Raw genomic sequence first — 20,774 nt, 5'->3', positions numbered from 1 at the left:
CTCTGGTTTTTACTTTTACTTCCTCCCCCGACATTGTCTACATTAGTTTCAGCTGTAGAAGATTTTATTGACTGTTTGATTTGTCACTTTTTCTAACTATAATTGTTGACTTATAAACTATTGCTAAAATGTATTTTCATTAAAATACCAAATAATTTATTACTTTATCATCTAATTAGATTATAATTCTGTAAATAAGAGTGATAGTGTAAATGGTAAATGGACTGGTTCTTATATAGCACTTTTCTACTCTGTCCGAGCACTCAAAGCGCTTTATACAGCTAATTCATTCACCCAATCACACCCATTCACACAAGCACTTCTAAGCTTAAGTGCTAAGTATCTAACATTCATACTCCGATGGATGCATCGGAGAGCAACATGGGGTTAGTATCTTGCCCAAGAATATTTGGCATGCAGACTGGAGCAGCCTGGGATTGAACCACCGACCTTCTGGTTAGTGGCTGATCCGCTCTGCCACCTGAGCTACAGCCACACCGTGTGTGGCCTGTGTGGGTTGTCTTCAGGTTCTCTGCTTCCTCCCACAGTCCAAAAACTTGCATGTAAGGTTAACTGGAGATGGGTGATTGTGAGCATAAATTTTTGTCTGTCTCTGTCTAGCTCTGTTTCTACCTGGCTAGATCACCGTGGTTACTGATGCTGAACCAATAACCTGGTCTGGATCAGGTTATGTTCAGAGTTTTTGTTTAAAATCAGCTGAAGTGCCATCATTTTCACTGATTCTTTAATTTACAGAAAGCTTTAAGTGAGATATACATTCAGTCATATGTTACTAATATTACTTTTAACCTGAGTAGCGAAAGTCCGCGGTGATCTGAAAATGATGTGCCGGGAGTTGTGCCGGGAGTTGTGCCGGGAGTTGTGCCGTTCTCTGCGGCTTCAGTGACCCTCGAGCTCTCGACTAGCTATCGAGTTGGTGGGTAACAGACGTCTCCGAAAACGTCGAAGCACTTTTGCAAATATGCGATATCTTGATAAACCGAGCAGATATTTGAAGTTTACACACCCACATTCTCGCCTGAAAATATGTTAAAAGTTTATTTTGTGACCCAGGAAGATTAATAAGAGTAATTTTAAAACTTAGTAGCGGTCGCCATTACCGGAAACTGGAGTTTGGCTCGGCCGCACTATGAATTCTGGGATATGGTGGGCCACGAAGGACACACCCGACCCATCCTTCAAATTCGGGGAAAAGGAGTACGCATTTGTGGGCCGCATTCGGAGGAATTTGGACAGCCTTCGGTGCGTCGCTGTGACGTTATCGGTCTACAAATGTGTCCTAAGGAGGATGCAGCCCATGAATTTGGACACACCGAGCCTGCGTGCTGGTAGCACCTTAGCCACAGCTCGGGTGTGGAGGAGAAGCTGAAAAAGAAGGTTTTCTAGTTTGTAAGGAGGAAAAAACTGAGAGGACTAAGTTAAAGAGAGGCTGGAGAGTAACACAGAGCAGCAATGAATGCTGCTCACACAGTTTAGACAGTTTAGCATCAAATGTTCGAGTGAGTTAGCTCCCAGCTAACTAGCAGAGCAGCTAACTACCAGAGCAGCTAACTAGCAGAGCAGCTAACTAGCAAACCAGCTAACTGCACCCACAAGCTGCGACTGCGTCTTTCTAACAAGAGCGTCAGACACTCAGACTGATTTTCTTTGTGGATGATGATGTATTCTCACACTGATCCTTCATGATGATGCTGCCATCCACCCACTGCTCCTAGTGTTGCCAACTCCTCAGTAAGGAAAATTGCTATTGGCTGTCCTAAAAGTCGCTGGAAGTCGCTAGATGAAGTCATCACCTAATTTGGATAAATGGTCATGCTAATGTAATTTTAACGTACGTTGTAGGAGAGAAAAATAACATCGTGGAAGAGACATAACGTGAGTAAAAAAATGTCCTTGAATGCATTTAAATAAATAAATCATAGTTCTGTCTGTAACTATTACAACACTCTCACCACATTTGTTAACAATTCTCTCAACAAATGTGTTTTTTCTCGTTCTTTGTTATCCAGCTGAGACTTTGGGTATAAATGTGTCATAAACAGGAGAAAGCAGTGCAGGTTCAATGTAATCAAACCTCAGACTGAGTTCAAAATCATCACCTGTCCCTGATACCACATCAGCACCAGAACCATGATGTGTTTACTCACATTTAAAAAGGTGGAGGTCAGTGTGAATGGACTGTTGTCATTGGTCTGAATGTGCCTCTATAAACATGTGCTGCTCTTTATTGATGTTTTCCTAATGAACAGAAAATGAGACTTAACAAAATCCTTCTGACTGTTGTTGGAGCAGGTTGGGTCCTGGGTTTGAGTCCCCCACTGTACCACAGGGCTTCTTTTTGTTTCACAGTGTATAGAACAACAAATAAAACCAAATCACAAAAAAAACACATCAAACTTTGAGGGTTTTTCCCAAGGATGAGGAAGTAGACTCGGCCCCAAACATCTGGATATATGGATGGTTACCACAGCAACCACAGCAGTGTGTTCTCAGTATATTTAGTTGTATAAAGGTGTTTGTGGTGTGTTGCACCTGAAGCAGCCTCATGTATGTTGACACAGGGAGAAAATAGTGTGAGAACACTGTTCACAGCAGTGTGCTTTCAGTATATTTAGTTGTATAAAGGTCTTTGTGGTGTGTTGCAGCTGAAACAGCCTCATGTATGTTGACACAGGGAGAAAATAGTGTGAGAACACTGTTCACAGCAGTCACAGCTCGCTGCCTTCAACAGTCTCTTCCTTCCTTGTTTGGATGTCACTGATATCATCTTCTTCTCTCACACTGACCAGCTGTTGAAGCTAACATGCTAACATGGAAGCAGCAGGTATGCCACCTGTGGCATTTTGTCAATCCCAACCAATCAGAGCGCTCCTTATGTCATTTCACATGACTCGTGTGTTTTCCTCTTTGATTAGCACCCAAAGAACTAATCAAAGGCTAAAAGGACGTTTAGCCAATCAAATCCCTCCTAGGAACAGGAAGTCTAGAGAGGAAATGGAGCAGTGAAGGAGAATCACCAGTTTAAATGTCTGAGTTTTAAACTGGTGACCCTCTAAAGAGGCTTTTATTGACTCTTTCTGTTTTCTTTACAGCTTTTTTCACCATTTAAACTGTTTAATATCAGATTTAGAAATAACTTTTGGACAGTTGTTGTACATTTGCACTAAAATGTGACATAAGTGATGACTTTCTGACTTTACGTTGGACTAATCTAACAACTCAGCCTGGCTATGTTGGACTTGGTGTGGAAGCAGCTCCCAGTTTGAGTTCAGGAGACACACACCCTCTCTACTTTGAAGATCAGCTGCAAACTTTCCTTTTTGATAGAGCTTATAGTTCAAGCTGGATCAGGTGAACCATCCCTTAGTTATGCTGCTATAGGCTCAGGCGGTTGGTGGACTTCCAATGATGCTCTGCTTTCTTCTCCACTCCCCTCTTTTCACTCCTGATGATTTTATATGTCACTACTGCATGTCTTTTGTCTTCTCTCTCCTTAGTTTGTGTTTTGTTCTTGTCTCTCTGAGCTCATCTCTTCTCTTTCGCCTCACCCTGCAACCAGTCATGGTAGATGCTCCTCCTGGAGCCTGTTTTCACTGGGAGGATCTTTGTGTCAAAGGGAGTTCTTCTTCCCACCATCATCAAGTGCTGCTCACAGTGGATTGTCTGATGTTTGGGGCTTTCTCTCTAATATTGGAGGCTGTCACATTACACTGTTAAACAGCTTCAGATGACTGTTGTTGTCTGTTGGGTATTGTCACTTTTAAATAAAGTTACATTGAATGGATATAAATGGATAGATGTTTTTGTGACAAAGAGAAAACGATTGTTGACAGATAGATTGTTGTTTTGTGTGTCTGCAGTCTGTCAGGCTGTCTGATCACAGAGAAAGGCTGTACTTCTCTGGCCTCAGCTCTGAGCTCCAACCCTTACCATCTGAGAGAGCTGGACCTGAGCTACAATCATCCGGGTGACTCAGGAATTAAGCTGCTGTCGGCTGGACTGAAGGATCCAGGCTGGAGACTGGACACTCTCAGGTATGGAGAGAATGTCTGATAGAGGAGGAAGAGCTGGAAACATTTCCTGTGTCCTTCACTCACTTCCTGTTTGTTTCCTGCAGATCACACATGAACAATCACACATGCAGGAATATTTTCAGGGACAGACACACTAGTCTAGCTGGATAGTACATGGATATTTATGTAGGGGTCTCCAAGGAGTCTGTTTGCAGGAATATTAATTATAACTGATAAGTCATGTTGAGAGTTTCATTAAAAGTAGACCTACAGTTAGGTCCATAAATATTTGGACAGAGACAACATTTTGTAACTTTAGACTTTATTAGGTCACAGGTGTACCTGAGATAGTGGTCACTGTGTACCTAATAAAGTGTCAGCCATGTGTACGTTTCCCATGCTGTATGTCCACAGTCTCAGTGACACTGACAGAAGGATGAAACAAGGCTGTGAATCATTTCAGTCTGTGTGTGTGACAAAGAGCCATACAGGAGCAGCAAACATTTGGAAATGGAAGCTTAAATAATGACAAACTCTACATTCACACCAGAATTCACAATAATTTGTTCTCAAGTGCACATTTAGCAGCTAATGCTAATACTGTTTTCCCTTTGCTTTCTACAACTTGAGCAGCTATTGCTAAGTAGGCCACTTTGCTCTGCTAAGGATTTGTGTGACCATGATGGAAACTCTGATAAGCTAATGCTGCTAAGCTAATGCTATTTATGGGCCCTGTTAGAATCAATATTTCATTCTCATTCTGTTGTTTGAGAACAATATTAACGTCTCACATCATTATTACACAAGAGAAAAGGGTATTAGCATTAGCTACTAGTGCTTATTCACCTCAAATTACCTTTAGCTGCTAATGGCAGCCTACTTAGCATTAACTCCTCACTAATATAATGCTAATTTACATCAAATTAGCATTAGCTGCTCATATTGTTATAAGGAAAGAGAAAACGGTATTAGCATTAGCTGCTAATACCGAATAATAGAATAAGCCGCTAAAAGCTGCCTACTTAGCATTAACTCCTCACTTCGTTGTTACCCAACGGATTAGTATTAGTATTAGCTACTATCTTTTTAATAAGTAAGAGAAAACAGTGTTAGCATTATTGGATAATGATAACTCACATTAAATTAGCATTAGCTATTTACAACAACGTACTTAGAATTAGCCGCTCACACTGGTCATGTCCAAATTCATGGGCTGCATACTCCTGAGGACCCTGCCTTCGCGGTCTACGTGGGCCAGGTCCTCAGAAGGTCGGGTAGCCCGGAAGTAAACGGCTGGGGAAATTGGACAGTCTAGCCTTCTGATTAGCGTCACCGCTGTCTCGGTGGAGTTTAACAAACTCGGCCGTCTGCTCCTTGCTATCTAAAATATAACAGGACACTGGCGTAAATTCTCGATCGTCTCATACTTCTGTTTAATTAGTTTTCTGTTTGACGTTTAGTCAGCTGTGTAAAAACCAAGGAGGAACCCACCCAGGGCATTAATAGTTTTATTTTATCTAATCTAATCGAATACCTTTAATCTCAGCCAAACCGATTTACTCACGAACAAAGAAAACACTGAAAAAAGCCAAACAATAACATTTTTAGGTTGTCTAAGTGACTTATATATTACGTTTAACCCGAGTAGCGAAAGTCCGCGGTGATCTGAAAATGATGTGCCGGGAGTTGTGCCGTTCTCGGCCGCATGCATCAGTGACCCTCAAGCTCCCGGCTAGCTATCGAGCTTTTGGGTAACAGACGTCTCCGAAAACGTCGAAGCACTTTTGCAAATATGCAATATCTTGATAAACCAAGCAGATATTTGATGTTTTCACAGCTACTTTTGCGCCTGAAAATATGTTAAAAGTTTATTTTGTGACCCAGAAGGATTAGTATGAGTAATTTTAAAACTTAGTAGCTGCCGCCATTGTTGGAAACTGGAGTTTGGCTGGGCCGCGCTATGAATTCTGGGATATGGTGGGCCACGAAGGACACACCCGACCCATCCTTCAAATTCGGGGAAAAGGAGTACGCATTTGTCGGCTGCATTCGGAGGAGTCTACGAATTTGGACAGCCTTCGGTGCGTCGCTGTGACGTAATCGGTCTACAAATGCGGCCTCAGGAGGATGCAGCCCATGAATTTGGACAAGACCATTGTTAAAAAGTAAGGGAAAACAGTATTAGCAGTGTGCATAATGCTAATTCACGTCAACGTAGTATTAGTTAATAAGGGCAGCCTACTCAGCATTAACTGCTCACTAATATAATGCTAATTCACATCAAATTTGCATTAGTTAATATAGGTAGACTTCGTATCATTAGCTGTTGTCATTCTTACAAAGCAAACAGTATGAGCAGTACTAGTTGCTCACATTGTTAAAGGGGAAGAGAAAACGATATTAATAATAATAATTATTATTATTATTAATAATTAATTAATAATTTTTCACCCCTAATTAGAATTAGCCACTAATAGCGTATTGTTAAAAAGTAAGAAAAAACATTGTTAGCATAAGCGGATAATGCTAATTCACCTCAAATTAGTATTAGCTAATAACGGCACCTGCTTAGCATTAGCTGGTCACATTGTTATAAAGCAAGAAAATTTGGTATTAGCATTAGCTGCCAATTTCTATTTACCTAAAATTAGCATTAGCGACTAATGGCAATCTACTTAACATTAACTCCTCACTAATACAATGCTAATTCACATCAAATTAGCATTATCTGCTAATATCAGCCTACTTAGCACTAGCTGCTCACATTATTAAAAGGGAAGGGAAAAGTGTTAGCATTATCGGGTAATGCTAACTCGCATCAAATTAGCATTACCTAATAACAACCTACTTAGCATTAGCTGCTCACATTGTTAGAAATCAAGATAATATGGTATTAGCATTAGTTGCCAATGCTTATTCATCTAAAATTAGCATTAGCCACTAATGGTAGCCTATTTAGCATAAACTTCTTAATGCTAAATGAAGTTAATTAATGCTAAATAGGTTTAACTAAAATGAAAGTAATGTTAGCTATAGCTGCTGATATTGTGAAAAAGGTAAGATAAAACGTTGCTAGCAGCAGAGGATAATGCTAACACACATAATAATTAGCATTACCTAATAATGGCAGCCTTCTTAGCATTAGCTGCTCATATTGTTATAACTTGGCAAAAACACTGTTAGCATTAGTGGCTAATGCTAATTCATCTAAATTAGCATTAGCTAATGATGGCTACATACCTAGCATTAGCTACTAATATTGATATAAAGCAAGAAAATATTGTATTAACATTAGCTTTTAATGCTTTTTCATCTAAAATTAGAATTAGCCACTAATGGCGTCCTATTTAGCATTAACTCTTCACATCGCAGGGGAAAAATAGTGTTCACATTAGCTACTCATATTGTTAAAAAGTACGAGAAAACATTGTTAGCATAAGGGGATAATGCTAATTCACCTCAAATTAGTATTAGCTAATAACGGCAACCTACTTAGCATTAGCTGGTCACATTAGCTGTGTCCCAAAACGTCGGCTGCATCCTCTGGAGGCCGCATTTGAAGGCCGATTACGTCACAGCCAGGCAACAAAGGATGTCCCAATTCGTAGACTCCAGCCAACAAATGCATCCTCCTTTTCCCCGAATTTGAAGGATGGGTCGGGTGTGTCCTTCGTGGCCCACCATATCCCAGAATTCATAGCGCGGCCCAGCCAAATTTCAATTGCCAACAATGGCGGCAGCTACTAAGTTTTAAAATTACTCTTATTAATCTTTCTTGGCCACAAAATAAACTTTTAACAGGCGAGAAAGTAGCTGTGTAATTAGAAATATCTGCTTGGTTTATCAAGACATTGCATATTTGCAAAAGTGTGTCGACGTTTTCGGAGATGTCTGTTACCCACCAGCTCGATAGCAAGCCGGGGGGTTCAATGGTCACTCCAGCCGGCGAGAGCAGCGGACTTCTGGCTTCATCATTTTCAGACCCCGCTCTTTCGCTACTCAGGTTAAACATGATATAAGTCACTCGGATAACTTAAAAATGTAATTGTTTGCCTTTTTTCTGTGTTTTATTTGTTCCGGAGTATCCAATCCAATCCAATTTTATTTATAGAGCACTTTAAAATACCCAGCACAGGAACAAAGTGCTGTACAGAAAATAAGTTAAAACAATAGAATAACAGAAAACAGCAAAATAAATAAGTAAAACACATAAAACATAAAATTAAAACAGCCCTATATTGAAACAAAAACAATATAAAACAGCATTGAATCACCTAAAAACAACTAAAAATAAAAAATAAAAAAAATAAAAAACCAACATCTCACGTGGTGTCAAAGGCCAAGGTAAAAAGGTGGGTTTTCAAGAGTGACTTAAAAACAGATAAAGAACTGGCCTGTCTGATCTCTAAAGGAAGCTTGTTCCACAGTTTTGGAGCTGCTACAGCAAAAGCACGATCTCCTCTAAGTTTACGCCCAGTCCTGGGTACATGCAGGAGCAGCTGATCAGCTGACCTGAGAGAGCGGGTGGGTGTATAAGGCTGTAGCAGCTCAGAGAGATAAGATGGGGCGAGGCCATGGAGAGCTTTAAAAGCAAATAAAAGAATTTTAAAATGAATCCTAAAAGAAATGGGCAGCCAGTGAAGTGAAGCTAAAACAGGGGAAATGTGCTCAAACTTTCGAGTGCCAGTTAAAAGACGAGCTGCGGCATTTTGCACCCTCTGTAGATGACTAATATATAATGTGCTGACCCGAATATAAAGTGCATTACAGTAATCCAGCCGAGTGCTAACAAAGGCGTGGATCACTGTCTCAAAGTGCTGCCGTGAAAGAATTGGCTTTATTTTTGCCAGCTGCCTGAGGTGAAAGAAGCTTGATTTTACCACTGCTTTTATCTGATTATCAAACTTCAGTTCACAGTCCACTTTGACCCCCAGGTTTGTGACAGTTGGCTTAACATACTGTGCCAGGGAATCTACATACACATTGGGGGTCTCAGTGGGGCTACCAAAAACCATCACCTCTGTCTTTTTATCATTGAATTTTAAAAAGTTAACAGACATCCAAGCCTTAATGTCATCGAGACACTGAAGTAATGGCTGTGTAAGGTATCTGCCTTTTTTCTTTAGAGGGACATAGATCTGACAGTCATCAGCATAAAAGTGGAAAGGAATGCCGTGCTTTCTCAGTACAGAACCAAGAGGAAGCAGATATAAAGAGAAGAGGAGGGGGCCTAGAACTGAGCCCTGTGGGACACCACACAAGAGGGGAGCGGAGGACGACACATAGTCACCGAGGCTGACACAAATAAATAAGTAACCGAGTAAATCGGTTTGGCTGAGATCAAAGTTATTGGATTATTAGATTAAATAAAACTTTATTAATCCATCGGGTGGGTTCCTTTGGGATTTTCACACAGCTGAATAAACGTTAAACAGAAAACTGATTAAACAGAAGTGTGAGACGGTCGAGAATTTACGCCAGTGTCCTGTTGTATTTTAGATAGCAAGGAGCAGACAGCCGAGTTTATTAAACTCCACCGAGACAGCGGTGACGCTAATCAGAAGGCTAGACCGTCCCATTTCACAGCCTTGCACTTCCGGCCTTCTCGGTCTTTGAAGGACCTGGCCCACGTAAACCGCGAAGGCCAGGTCCTCCGAAGGATGCAGCCGACGTTTTGGGACACAGCTATTGTTATAAAGCAAGAAAATATGGTATTAGCATTAGCTGCCAATTCCTATTCACCTAAAATTAGCATTACCTGCTAATGGCAGTCTACTTAGCATTAACTTCTCACTAATGTAATGCTAATTCACATCAGATTAGCTTTAGCATTAGCTACTAGCATCAGCCTTCCCTGCACTAGCTGCTCACATTGTTAAAAAGGAAGAGAAAACGATATTAGCATTAGCTGGTAATAATTATTCACCCCTAATTAGAATTAGCTGCTAATGGCAGCATACTTAGCATTAACTCCTCACATCGTTATAATGCAAATGATGCTGACTTGCATTAAATTACACTGCTGTCATTAGCTAATGCTATTTATCAGTAGCTGCTCACATTGTTATAAAGCAAAGTAAAACGATATAAGCATTAGGTTCTAATGCGTATTTGCCTTAAATTAGACGTAGGTGCTAATGGCGGCCTACTTAGCATTAGCAGCACAGATGTTGTAATGCTAGGGAAAATAGTGTTAGCATTAGCCGTTCACATTGTTATAAAGTTAAGGGAAATAGTGTTAGCATTAGCTACTCACATTGTTAAAAAGTAAGTGTTAGCATTAGTGCATAATGCTAATTGACATCAAATTAGCATTAGTTAATAACGGCAGCCTATTTAGCATTAGCAGATAATGTTGACCTTGTCCCACTGGAAAAGTTAAGAACTAAAGATTTAGGAGTGTTTCTCGATAGCTCTTTCTCATTTGAGAAACAAATAAATTCTGTTATTAAAACCAGCTGCAAGGTTTATATTGTTGATTGTCATTTATGCTTAGAAATATTTACTCATATATGCTTAGAGTTGTATAATCGATTGCATGATGATCGAGGTTTGATCCTTAGTAGTCTGTAAAGACTCTGTGTGCCTTCCAGAGTGCTCTGGCATGCACACACCACTTGGGGCCATGAGAGAGGTCGTACCCTCTCTTACTGATTTATGGTGTAGGACCGGGGTCTCAAACTCAATTTAGCTGGGGGCCGCTGCAGGCAGAGTCTGGGTGAGTCTGGGCTGCATTAGGTTTTCCACAAGAAAGGCATGGTTAAAAAATTCCAATCTTCTCAAATCTCTTTATTTTTATTTTTTTAACAACAAAATATGAAAAATAAATAAACAAATTAAGAATTAATAAGAAAATAAATCAATCTGTAATACATAAATAAAATAATAATAAGATATTTTTAGTCAGTGAACTTGTGTGTTTTTTTCAGTCTTCTATATCTGCTGTATTTAGATTGAAATGTCTGTATTAACAGTTCTATAACCTTCTTCTGAACATGAATGGAACACTGTAGAAAATGAACTGTTCTTCTGAACATGGCTTCTCTTACCTACTTCTTGCTGCTAGAGACCTGGCAGCGTTTCCTCTCCCATAGCCGAGCCAGATTTGGCCTGAGGGAGGAAGCAGTTGCGACCCTCAGTATATCTTGAAGATCATCATCCGTAAGTCTGGACCTGTACTTGGACTTATTGAAGTTCAAAGTGGAGAAGAGCTTTTCGCACAAGTATGTGCTACCAAAAAGGCACATGGTCCGCTTGAACATTCGGGAAAGCCGAGGGAAACTAGGGCTCAATTCTCTCAAAAATTGTCCAAGTTTGTCTGCTTTTCCACTCACCTCCCTGAACTTTGCTTTGAGTTCAGAGTTGCACTGCAGCTCAATGAGCTCCATTTGAAGCACAGAAGGGGCATCTTGCACATCAAAGGAGAAGGGGTCCGCAAAAATTTGAAAGGTGGCTCTGTGTGTCTTGAAGTCAGCAAATCTGTGATCAAATTCCTCCTGTAGCCTCAAAATGACATCAACATACTTGTCAGCACTGAATGGTGTGCCTGCATCCACGAGTGCCTTGCATGCTGGGAAATGGCAAAGGTTTGTCTGAGAGAGCTGAGCTTTCCAGAGCGCAAGTTTTGTGGAGAATGCTCTCACGTTGTCATAGGCAGCACTGACAAGTTGCCCCTGGCCTTGTAACGTCTTGTTCAGTACATTAAGCTCATGTGTTATATCAACAAGAAAAGCTAAGTCCATGAGCCATTTGGGATCAGTTAGCACAGGAACACTAACTCCATCCTTCTCCATGAAGGCTTCACTTCTGCTCTCAACTCAAAAAGTCTCTTTAATACATTTCCCCTGCTGAGCCAACGTACCTCAGTGAAGTCGAGCACATCCCCATATTCTGACTCCATTTCCTCTAAAAAAGCACAGAACCTTCGGTGCTTTAAGCCCCTGGATCTGATTTGGTTGATGCATTTCACAACAATAGACATCACATTGTCAAACTTCAGGCATTTGCTGCAAAGGACCTGCTGATGGATAATGCAGTGCAGAGCAATGGCCTCCTCCACGCCTTCCTCTTCCAGTTTTTTTTGAACAAGTGCCACCAGTCCATTTTTCCTCCCTGTCATTGATGGCGCTCCATCTGTTGTTATTCCAACAAACCTCTTCCATGGCAAACCAACATTCTCAATGGCATCACACAGCTTGTAAATATCTGCTGAGCGGTGGTCTGGCCATGCATTGGAATTACTGTGAGCAGCTCCTCCATCACTTCAAAACTGTCATCAACACCACGGACATACATTGGGAGCTGGGCAGTATCGGTGATGTCTGTGGTCTCATCAAGAGCGACTGAGTATACACTGAAACATTTGGCTTTCTCACACAGTTGGTCATAAATGTCACTTGACAGGTCAGAAATGTGATCTGCTGCGGTGTTGGCAGAAAGGCTAATGTTGCTAAACTGACCTTTCTTTCCCGGACAGACTATATTTGCAGCCTGGAATATGCACTTTTAGACAAATTCACCTTCTGTGAATGGCTTCCCTGCTTTAGCAATCATCTCACTAACCACGTGGCTTCGACTGCTGCATTATTCTCTTTGGTTGCTTTCTTGAAGAAATCTTGCTGCCTCAGTAGATCTGTTTTAAGACTGGCAACCTTCCTACGCATCCATATCCCACCCTGATTGGTGGGTTAATTCAGCTCCGCACACAACACTATAAAGTGTCATACATTATCAAACTAACATTAAATTTTCATATTAAGGTGGGGGCCAAAAACTATCGTACAGCGGGCCGCAATTGGCCTGCGTGCCGCGAGTTTGAGACCCCTGGTGTAGGAGGACACCTACTCTGTGTCTGGTTAAGTACAAGAGCCCTTTGTTAGGGGGACCACTGGACTCTTAGCACCAGCTTTGGGGTCACAGGGTCACATCTGGAACACACACACACACACACACACACACACACACACACACACACACACACACACACCTACACTATGCACAGACTGGTACACTTTGTTCATACCTGTGTAAGACGTCATATGTTAATGAACTTATGCATATTCATGTAACCTCAATAAAGAGCAGTGTTACGAGGGAGCAGACGAGAGCGACTGAGGTCAAGTGAACGAACGGCGCTGTCACAGTTCTCTCCCTCATGAATTGTCTGGTTCCAGCGGTGGGTCTGTGCTAGACGACCCATCACCAGCTTTTTCCAGCTTTTTCCACTGGTTACCAGTACGTGGTAGAATCCACTTCCAGATCTGGTTGTTTGTCTTTAAATCTCTGAATGGATTGGCTCCATCTTATCTCTCTTTAACAAAATAATCCAAGTCGAGCCCTCAGGTCTGCAGATAAGTAGCTTCTGACCAGAACTAGACGTAAAAACAGAGGTGAGCTTTATCGATCGCTGCAGCCAAACTCTGGAACAGTCGCCCTTCACATCAGGTCGTCACCAACACTCGACATTTTTAAAAGTACAGAGTACACATTTGTACTCTGTAGCTTTCAATTCTGACGAGTCTTTATAGTAATTACTGTGTATGTTTCCTATTTTCTCTCTACTCTGTGCAGCACTTTGGCTCAAGCTGTTTTTAAATGTGCTGATAAATAAATGTAGATTTCTTTGAATAAAACAGTGGAGCCGAGCTTTGAGCTCAGTGTGTAACAGTGTGTGTATGAGAGCCATGTAATGTCCATGTGTGCATGCTGACTGTGCTGCTCTGACCCCCCTCCTCCTTTCAGGGTGGAGCCTGCTGGAGTCCGATGGTTGAGACCAGGTCTGAGGAAGTGTAAGTGTGTTTTTAATGGGATTCATGAAAACAAAGCAGCACACATTCAACCATCTTCATCATGTCAGGAGCCATCATCAAAATGTCAATCAATGAACAGATGATGGATCAATAACTGCAGCTGGATTGTGTTTGTTCTCTCCATCAGATTCCTGTCAACTCACAATCGACACAAACACAGTGAACACAAAGCTCCAACTGTCTGACAACAACAGGAAGGTGACACGTGTGGAGGAGGTTCAGTCATATCCTGATCATCCAGACAGATTTGATGTTTATCAGCTGCTGTGTAGAAATGGTCTGACTGGTCGCTGTTACTGGGAGGTCGAGTGGAGAGGAGATGTTTTTATATCAGTGAGTTACAGAAGCATCAGAAGGAAAGGAGACAGTGATGACTGTGGGTTTGGATACAATGATCAGTCCTGGAGTCTGAGCTGCTATAATGGTGCTCCTCAGTCTGTCTGGCACAATAAGAGACACACATCCATCTCCTCCTCCTCCTCCTCCTCCTCCTCCTCCTCCTCTGTCTCTAACAGAGCAGCAGTGTATGTGGACTGTCCTGCTGGCACTCTGTCCTTCTACAGAGTCTCCTCTGACACTCTGATCCACCTCCACACATTCAACACCACATTCAATCAAACTCTTTATCCTGGGTTTATGTTCTTGTCTCCTGGTTCCTCAGTGTCCCTGTGCTGAGTGGGGTGTAAAGAGTGTCTCCTGTTACAGAAACACTCTGACTGTTGAACAGATAGTTCAGTCTGTACATGTCTGTCTCTTTCACTCACAAACACGTTTTCAGATTCATGGATTCAATCAGTTGATGTTTGAAACTCTTCTAAATGATTCCTTGTAAACTTCTTCCTCTTCAGTCACAAACAAACAGGAAGTGATGTCACATGTGTTCCTGTCCACACAGCAGAATGAGTCTATTGCTGACAGTGATGTACAAACAGAGTGAGCATTTCTGAGGCCCAAAATAAACTGAGTAGTTCACTGAATGAACAATGGACAGTGAGCTCAGTTCCTTCATCATTAGTATGGATTATATATGTATATGTATTATATTAGTATCATATATATCAGGTGCTGCTGCTGCTGGTTTCAGTCATTGTGCAAATGTGCTGTTTGTAAGGTTGTAAAGCTGCAGTCAGCTGAGACTGAAGAAGTCACCTGATCAGTGAGCAAACGTTTCTGAAAACGTCCAGATGAACAGAATCAACCTTTTGGGATCAGCCAGCAATGCAGCATCATTGTTGTTCAGGTTCAGAGGTTTGCAGGAATGAACTGATGACCAGAAACAGCTGCAAAGTCCAATAAAATACCAGCTGGAGTTCAGCTGCATTTGAAGAAGTCAAAGAAAAGTAAGGATGGCAAAGGGCAATGTTTTCTTCCAAAGAACTGAAAACATGGTCGACGCCTCATTAGAAGAATAATCTGGACATTTGTGAGGAACTCTAACCAAGAAAGCAACACAAGAAAGCAACGTCAAACAGATCCAACAGACAGTTTCCATGACTGGAAGTGTTGAGTGTAAAAATGCTACATTGCATTGTTGCATCCTCTCACCACAGGAGGTGCTGTTGGCACCACTGATTGCTGATCAGCTGTTCTCTGATGATCTGATTGATACTGTGAATAACGGGACTCACTGAACTCTGTGACACAGTGAAGATTACAGAGTTTAACTTCAACATCTGACTGACGTCACACAGACAGAAGGATGAACCAGTGAGGCACAGAACACAGTTACTGGAGATACTGGATCAGCTCCATGTGAACCTCTGATGGAGAAGCTGCTGAGCCAGAGAAACATCAGGACATGACAGGCAGCTGCACTTATCTAACAACATGTAGCAGAGCTGATCTATGTTAGAGGATCTATCACAGCAGCTGAAGCCAAAGTCCAACACTGGATAGCAGCTGAGCCTGTGCTGAGTGTAGTGTTACAGGAAAAGGGCAGAAACACTGACACTGGTAGCTCACAGTGATGCTGACTGGGGCACAGAGCTGAATGATGCAGCATCAGGACACTGTTTCAGTCTGACTGACAGAGAAACCTGTAGCTGTATCTACATGTGAGGCAGAGGCTACACAAGCAGCTTTCTATGTTTCACAGTGACTGAGATCTTCAGTGGGGGTGGACATGCTCCTGTACAGACCTCTGAGGAGAACCAAGGTGCAGTCAAAGAGTCCAGTCTGTCCTCACAGATGTGAACATGTGGTTTCATCAGGTCTGCTGTCAGCTAGCAGGCTCACATCAGAATCACTGTTCCTGAAAAACACAGTCTGTGTGACATCATCAGTCAGCTGATCGTCCCAGATCTGAATGGTTTCTGTCTCTACTGAGGAAGTCAGAGAATATCACTGAGGTGTGGATCAGGTCTGAGTGAGCTGTGGAGGGACAGCTTTAAACAGTCCACAGGTCTCACGTCCTGCTCAGTCTGGTAGCAGATACCTCGTATTGTTCCAGATGTGCTGACATCACCAGCAGCAGCAGCACAGCTGTGTGATACGATGAATCTCAGTTATTGATCCAACACACAGTAAATACAAAGATCAGGATTTCTGAGAGTAATCATTATGAGTCTGAACACATGATCACTGAATGTTAGTCTCCACAATAATAAGCTAACACAAGCAAACACAGCTTTCAGCTCTTATTTTGAAACTGGCTTATTTAGAGAGCTGTGATGTGAGCGTGCCTGGCTCTGAGGCACTTGGGTCAGCCTCTGTTGTTTAGAAGTGTTACAGACTGTGAATGACACACACCTGTCAGTTTCCATGTTTGTCTGTAACACAGCTCAGGGGCTCCATGCTGAACGCATCCATCCAGTGTTATTGATCCAGTACTAATACCAGCATTGGGATCAATACTACAATACACAATCACATGTGTCCACGTGATGCAGTTTGAAGAGCAATAAGATGTCTCTGTATGAGGAGGCGGGGTCACAGGAGGTTCACAGAAACTCTGCAGCAGCATCATCAGCTCACATGGAAACTTTGATGATTCACTTCTGTGGTGTTTTTACAGAAACACGTCACAAAATTAGCTCCACCTGTTTTGTGTGTGAGCTTTGAGTTTCTTGTCTTCATTCTGGATTCTTGTGTTGCTGTTTTTACACACAGCAGATATTTCCTGGTTGCTTCCTTGATGATGTGGGGATTAGGGAAACTATTTTACTGCTATTGTTAATAATCATCATCATTACCATTGCAGTACTAACATTAATAACATAATCTACAGCATTGATATTGCATTCAGATGTTTAAACATATTGGTACCCAATTAGCCTTTATTACAGGTGCAGTTATAACCACGTTCAGTTCAATTCAATTCAATTCAACTTTATTTATATAGCGCCAAATCACAACAAATGTCGCCTCAAGGCGCTTCATAGATACAGAGAAAAGCCCAACAATCATATGACCCCCTATGAGCAAGCACTTTGGCGACAGTGGGAAGGAAAAACTCCCTTTTAACAGGAAGAAACCTCCGGCAGAACCAGGCTCAGGGAGGGGCGGGGCCATCTGCTGCGACCGGTTGGGGTGAGAGAAGGAAGACAGGATAAAAGACATGCTGTGGAAGAGAGACAGAGATTAATAACAGATACGATTCAATAGAGAGAGGTCTGTTAATACATAGTGAGTGAGAAAGGTGACTGGAAAGGAAAAACTCAATGCATCATGGGAATCCCCCGGCAGCCTACATCTATTGCAGCATAACTAAGGGAGGATTCAGGGTCACCTGGTCCAGCCCTAACTATATGCTTTAGCAAAAAGGAAAGTTTTAAGCCTAATCTTAAAAGTAGAGATAGTGTCTGTCTCCCGAATCCAAACTGGAAGCTGGTTCCACAGAAGAGGGGCCTGAAAACTGAAGGCTCTCCCTCCCATTCTACTTTTAAATACTCTAGGAACAACAAGTAGGCCTGCAGAGCGGGAGCGAAGTGCTCTAATAGGGTGATATGGTACTACAAGGTCATTAAGATAAGATGGGGCCTGATTATTTAAGACCTTGTATGTGAGGAGCAGGATTTTGAATTCAATTCTGGATTTAACAGGAAGCCAATGAAGGGAAGCCAAAACAGGAGAAATATGCTCTCTCTTTCTAGTCCCTGTCAGTACTCTTGCTGCAGCATTTTGGATTAACTGAAGGCTTTTCAGTGAGTTTTTTGGACATCCTGATAATAATGAATTGCAGTAGTCCAGCCTGGAAGTAATAAATGCATGAACTAGTTTTTCAGCATCACTCTGAGACAGGATATTTCTAATTTTAGAGATGTTGCGCAAATGGAAGAACGCAGTCTTACATATTTGTTTAATATGTGCGTTGAAGGACATATCCTGGTCAAAAATGACTCCAAGGTTCCTCACAGTGTTACTGGAGGCCAAGGTAATGCCATCCAGAGTAAGAATCTGGTTAGATACCATATTTCTAAGCTTTTCAGCGCCGAGTACAATGACCTCAGTTTTATCTGAGTTAAGAAGCAGAAAGTTAGTGGCCATCCAAGTCTTTATGTCTTTAAGACATTCCTGCAGTTTAACTAATTGGTGTGTGTTATCTGGCTTCATGGACAGATAGAGCTGGGTGTCATCTGCATAGCAGTGAAAATGTATGCTATGTCTTCTAATGATGCTGCCTAGGGGAAGCATGTATAATGTAAACAGAATTGGTCCTAGCACTGAACCCTGTGGAACTCCATAATTAACCTCAGTGTGTGAAGAGGACTCTCCATTTACATGCACAAATTGGAGTCTATTAGATAGATATGATACAAACCACTGCAGTGCAATACCTGTAATACCTACAGCATGTTCTAATCGCTAAGGATATTATGGTCAACAGTATCGAACGCTGCACTAAGGTCAAGAAGGACAAGCACAGAGATGAGTCCACTGTCATGTTATTACATAAGAAGATCATTTGTAACCTTCACTAAAGCTGTTTCTGTGCTGTGATGAACTCTGAAACCTGACTGAAACTCTTCAAATAAACCATTCCTCTGCAGATGATCTGTTAGCTGTTTGACAACTACTCTTTCAAGGATTTTTGATATGAAAGGAAGGTTGGAGATTGGCCTATAATTAGCTAAGACTGCTGGGTCTAGAGATGGCTTTTTGAGTAAAGGTTTAACTGCAGCCACCTTGAAAGCCCGTGGTACATAGCCGATTATTAGAGATAGGTTGATCATATATAAGATCGAAGAATTAATCAATGGCAGGACTTCTTTGAGCAGTTTTGTAGGAATGGGGTCTAAAAGACACGTTGATGGTTTGGAGGAAGTAATTATTGAAGTTAACTCAGAAAGATCGATTGGAGAAAAAGAGTCTAACTTAACATCAATGGAACTAAGAGTAGCTGTAGATAATATTACATCTGTGGGATGATTATTGGTAATTTTTTCTCTAATGATAAAAATTTTATTTGTGAAGAAGTTCATGAAGTCATCACTAGTTAACGTTAAAGGGATGGTTGGCTCAAAAGAGCTCTGACTTTTTGTCAGCCTGGCTACAGTGCTGAAGAGAAACCTGGGGTTGTTCTTATTTTCTTCAATCAGTGATGAGTAGTAAGCTGTTCTGGCTTTGCGGAGGGCTTTCTTATAAAGCAACAAACTATTTCTCCAGGCTAAATGATGATCCTCTAAATTTGTGACACGCCATTTCCTCTCCAGATTACGAGTCATCTGCTTTAGGGTACGTGTTTGAGAATTATACCACGGGGTCAGGTACTTCTGATTAGAGACCTTAGTTTTCACCGGAGCTACAGTATCCAGAGTCGTACGTAGTGAGGAGGTGAAATTATTAACAAGATAATCGACCTCTGTTGGGGTAGCGTTCAGATAGCTGCTCTGCTCTGTGTTGGTACAGGGCATTGACGATGATAACAGTGGCTGGATTATATTCTTAAACTTAGTTACAGCGCTTTCAGAAAGACATCTACTTTGATAAAGTCCACTCTCCACTGCTGCGTAATCAATTATTGTAAATGTAAATGTTATCAAGAAATGATCAGACAGGAGAGGGTTTTCAGGAAACACTATTAAATGTTCAGTTTCTATGCCATATGTTAAAACAAGATCTAGAGTGTGATTAAAGTGGTGGGTGGGTTCTTTTACATTTTGAGAGAAACCAATTGAGTCTAACAACAGATTAAATGCCATGTTGAGGCTGTCATTTTTAGCATCAACATGGATGTTAAAATCACCCACAATAATTATTTTATCTGAGCTCAGAACTAAATTAGATATAAAGTCTGAGAAATCAGACAGAAACTCTGTGTAAGGCCCAGGTGGACGATAGATGATAACAAGTAAGACTGGTTTCTGAGTTTCACAGCTGGGGTGGACAATGTTAAGCATCAGGCTTTCAAATGAATTAAAAGTCTGTCTTGGTCTTTCATTAATTAATAGACTGGTGTGAAAAATTGCTGCCACACCGCCCCCTCGACCTGTGCTTCGAGATTTCTGGTAGTTAGAATGTTGATTCATTTAAACTAACATAATCATCCTGCTGCAACCAGGTTTCTGTAAGGCAGAGTAAATCGATTTGTTGATCAATTATTAAGTCATGTACTAACAGAGACTTGGAGGAGAGAGACCTAATATTTAATAATCCACATTTCACTGTTAAACTGTTGAGTTAAATCAATGATCTTAAATGCTTTTGAATGCTTGTTATAATCTTAAATGTGTATGTGCTGATTCTGAAAGGCCTAACTCTGAGTACACTATGTGCCAAAGTAGACAGGAAGTGCAGGCTTTTGCAGAGCATGCTTGTGAAAGGTACTTTGAGGAGCTGTTGGGAGGATGCTATTTGAATAACCAGGTTATTCATTGTTATCTTTTAGTCATTTATATCTTTTTATTAAGCTTTGAAGTAGGGGCACTCATTTGATTAAAACATTTATTCAACATATTACAGATATAGTTTCAGTTAGGTTATTATGCACATG

At 41.3% G+C, this 20,774-nt stretch overlaps 1 protein-coding gene across 3 annotated transcripts in view; it reads left to right on the top strand.

The window, feature by feature from the left end:
- LOC148105978 (protein NLRC3-like) overlaps positions 1-15,334 on the top strand; it is a 663,817-nt gene extending 648,483 nt beyond the window's left edge. For 2 of the 3 annotated variants that reach the window (XM_087837921.1, XM_087837941.1), the window contains 3 exons: positions 3,882-4,055; positions 13,776-13,822; positions 13,971-15,334. In XM_087837921.1, the coding sequence (XP_087694047.1) occupies positions 3,882-4,055; positions 13,776-13,822; positions 13,971-14,518 (769 nt within the window). In that variant the 3' untranslated portion in view covers positions 14,519-15,334. The remainder of the gene's footprint in view (positions 1-3,881; positions 4,056-13,775; positions 13,823-13,970) is intronic. The other variant, XM_087837920.1, reaches the window with a different exon arrangement.
- The last annotated feature ends 5,440 nt before the right edge of the window (positions 15,335-20,774 follow it).

The sequence above is a fragment of the Neolamprologus brichardi genome, chromosome 3 (genome assembly GCF_056152115.1).
Source record: "Neolamprologus brichardi isolate AB-2024 chromosome 3, ASM5615211v1, whole genome shotgun sequence".
In the NCBI taxonomy this organism is placed as follows: Eukaryota; Metazoa; Chordata; class Actinopteri; order Cichliformes; family Cichlidae; genus Neolamprologus; species Neolamprologus brichardi.
This window is presented reverse-complemented; position numbering and strand designations above follow the sequence as displayed.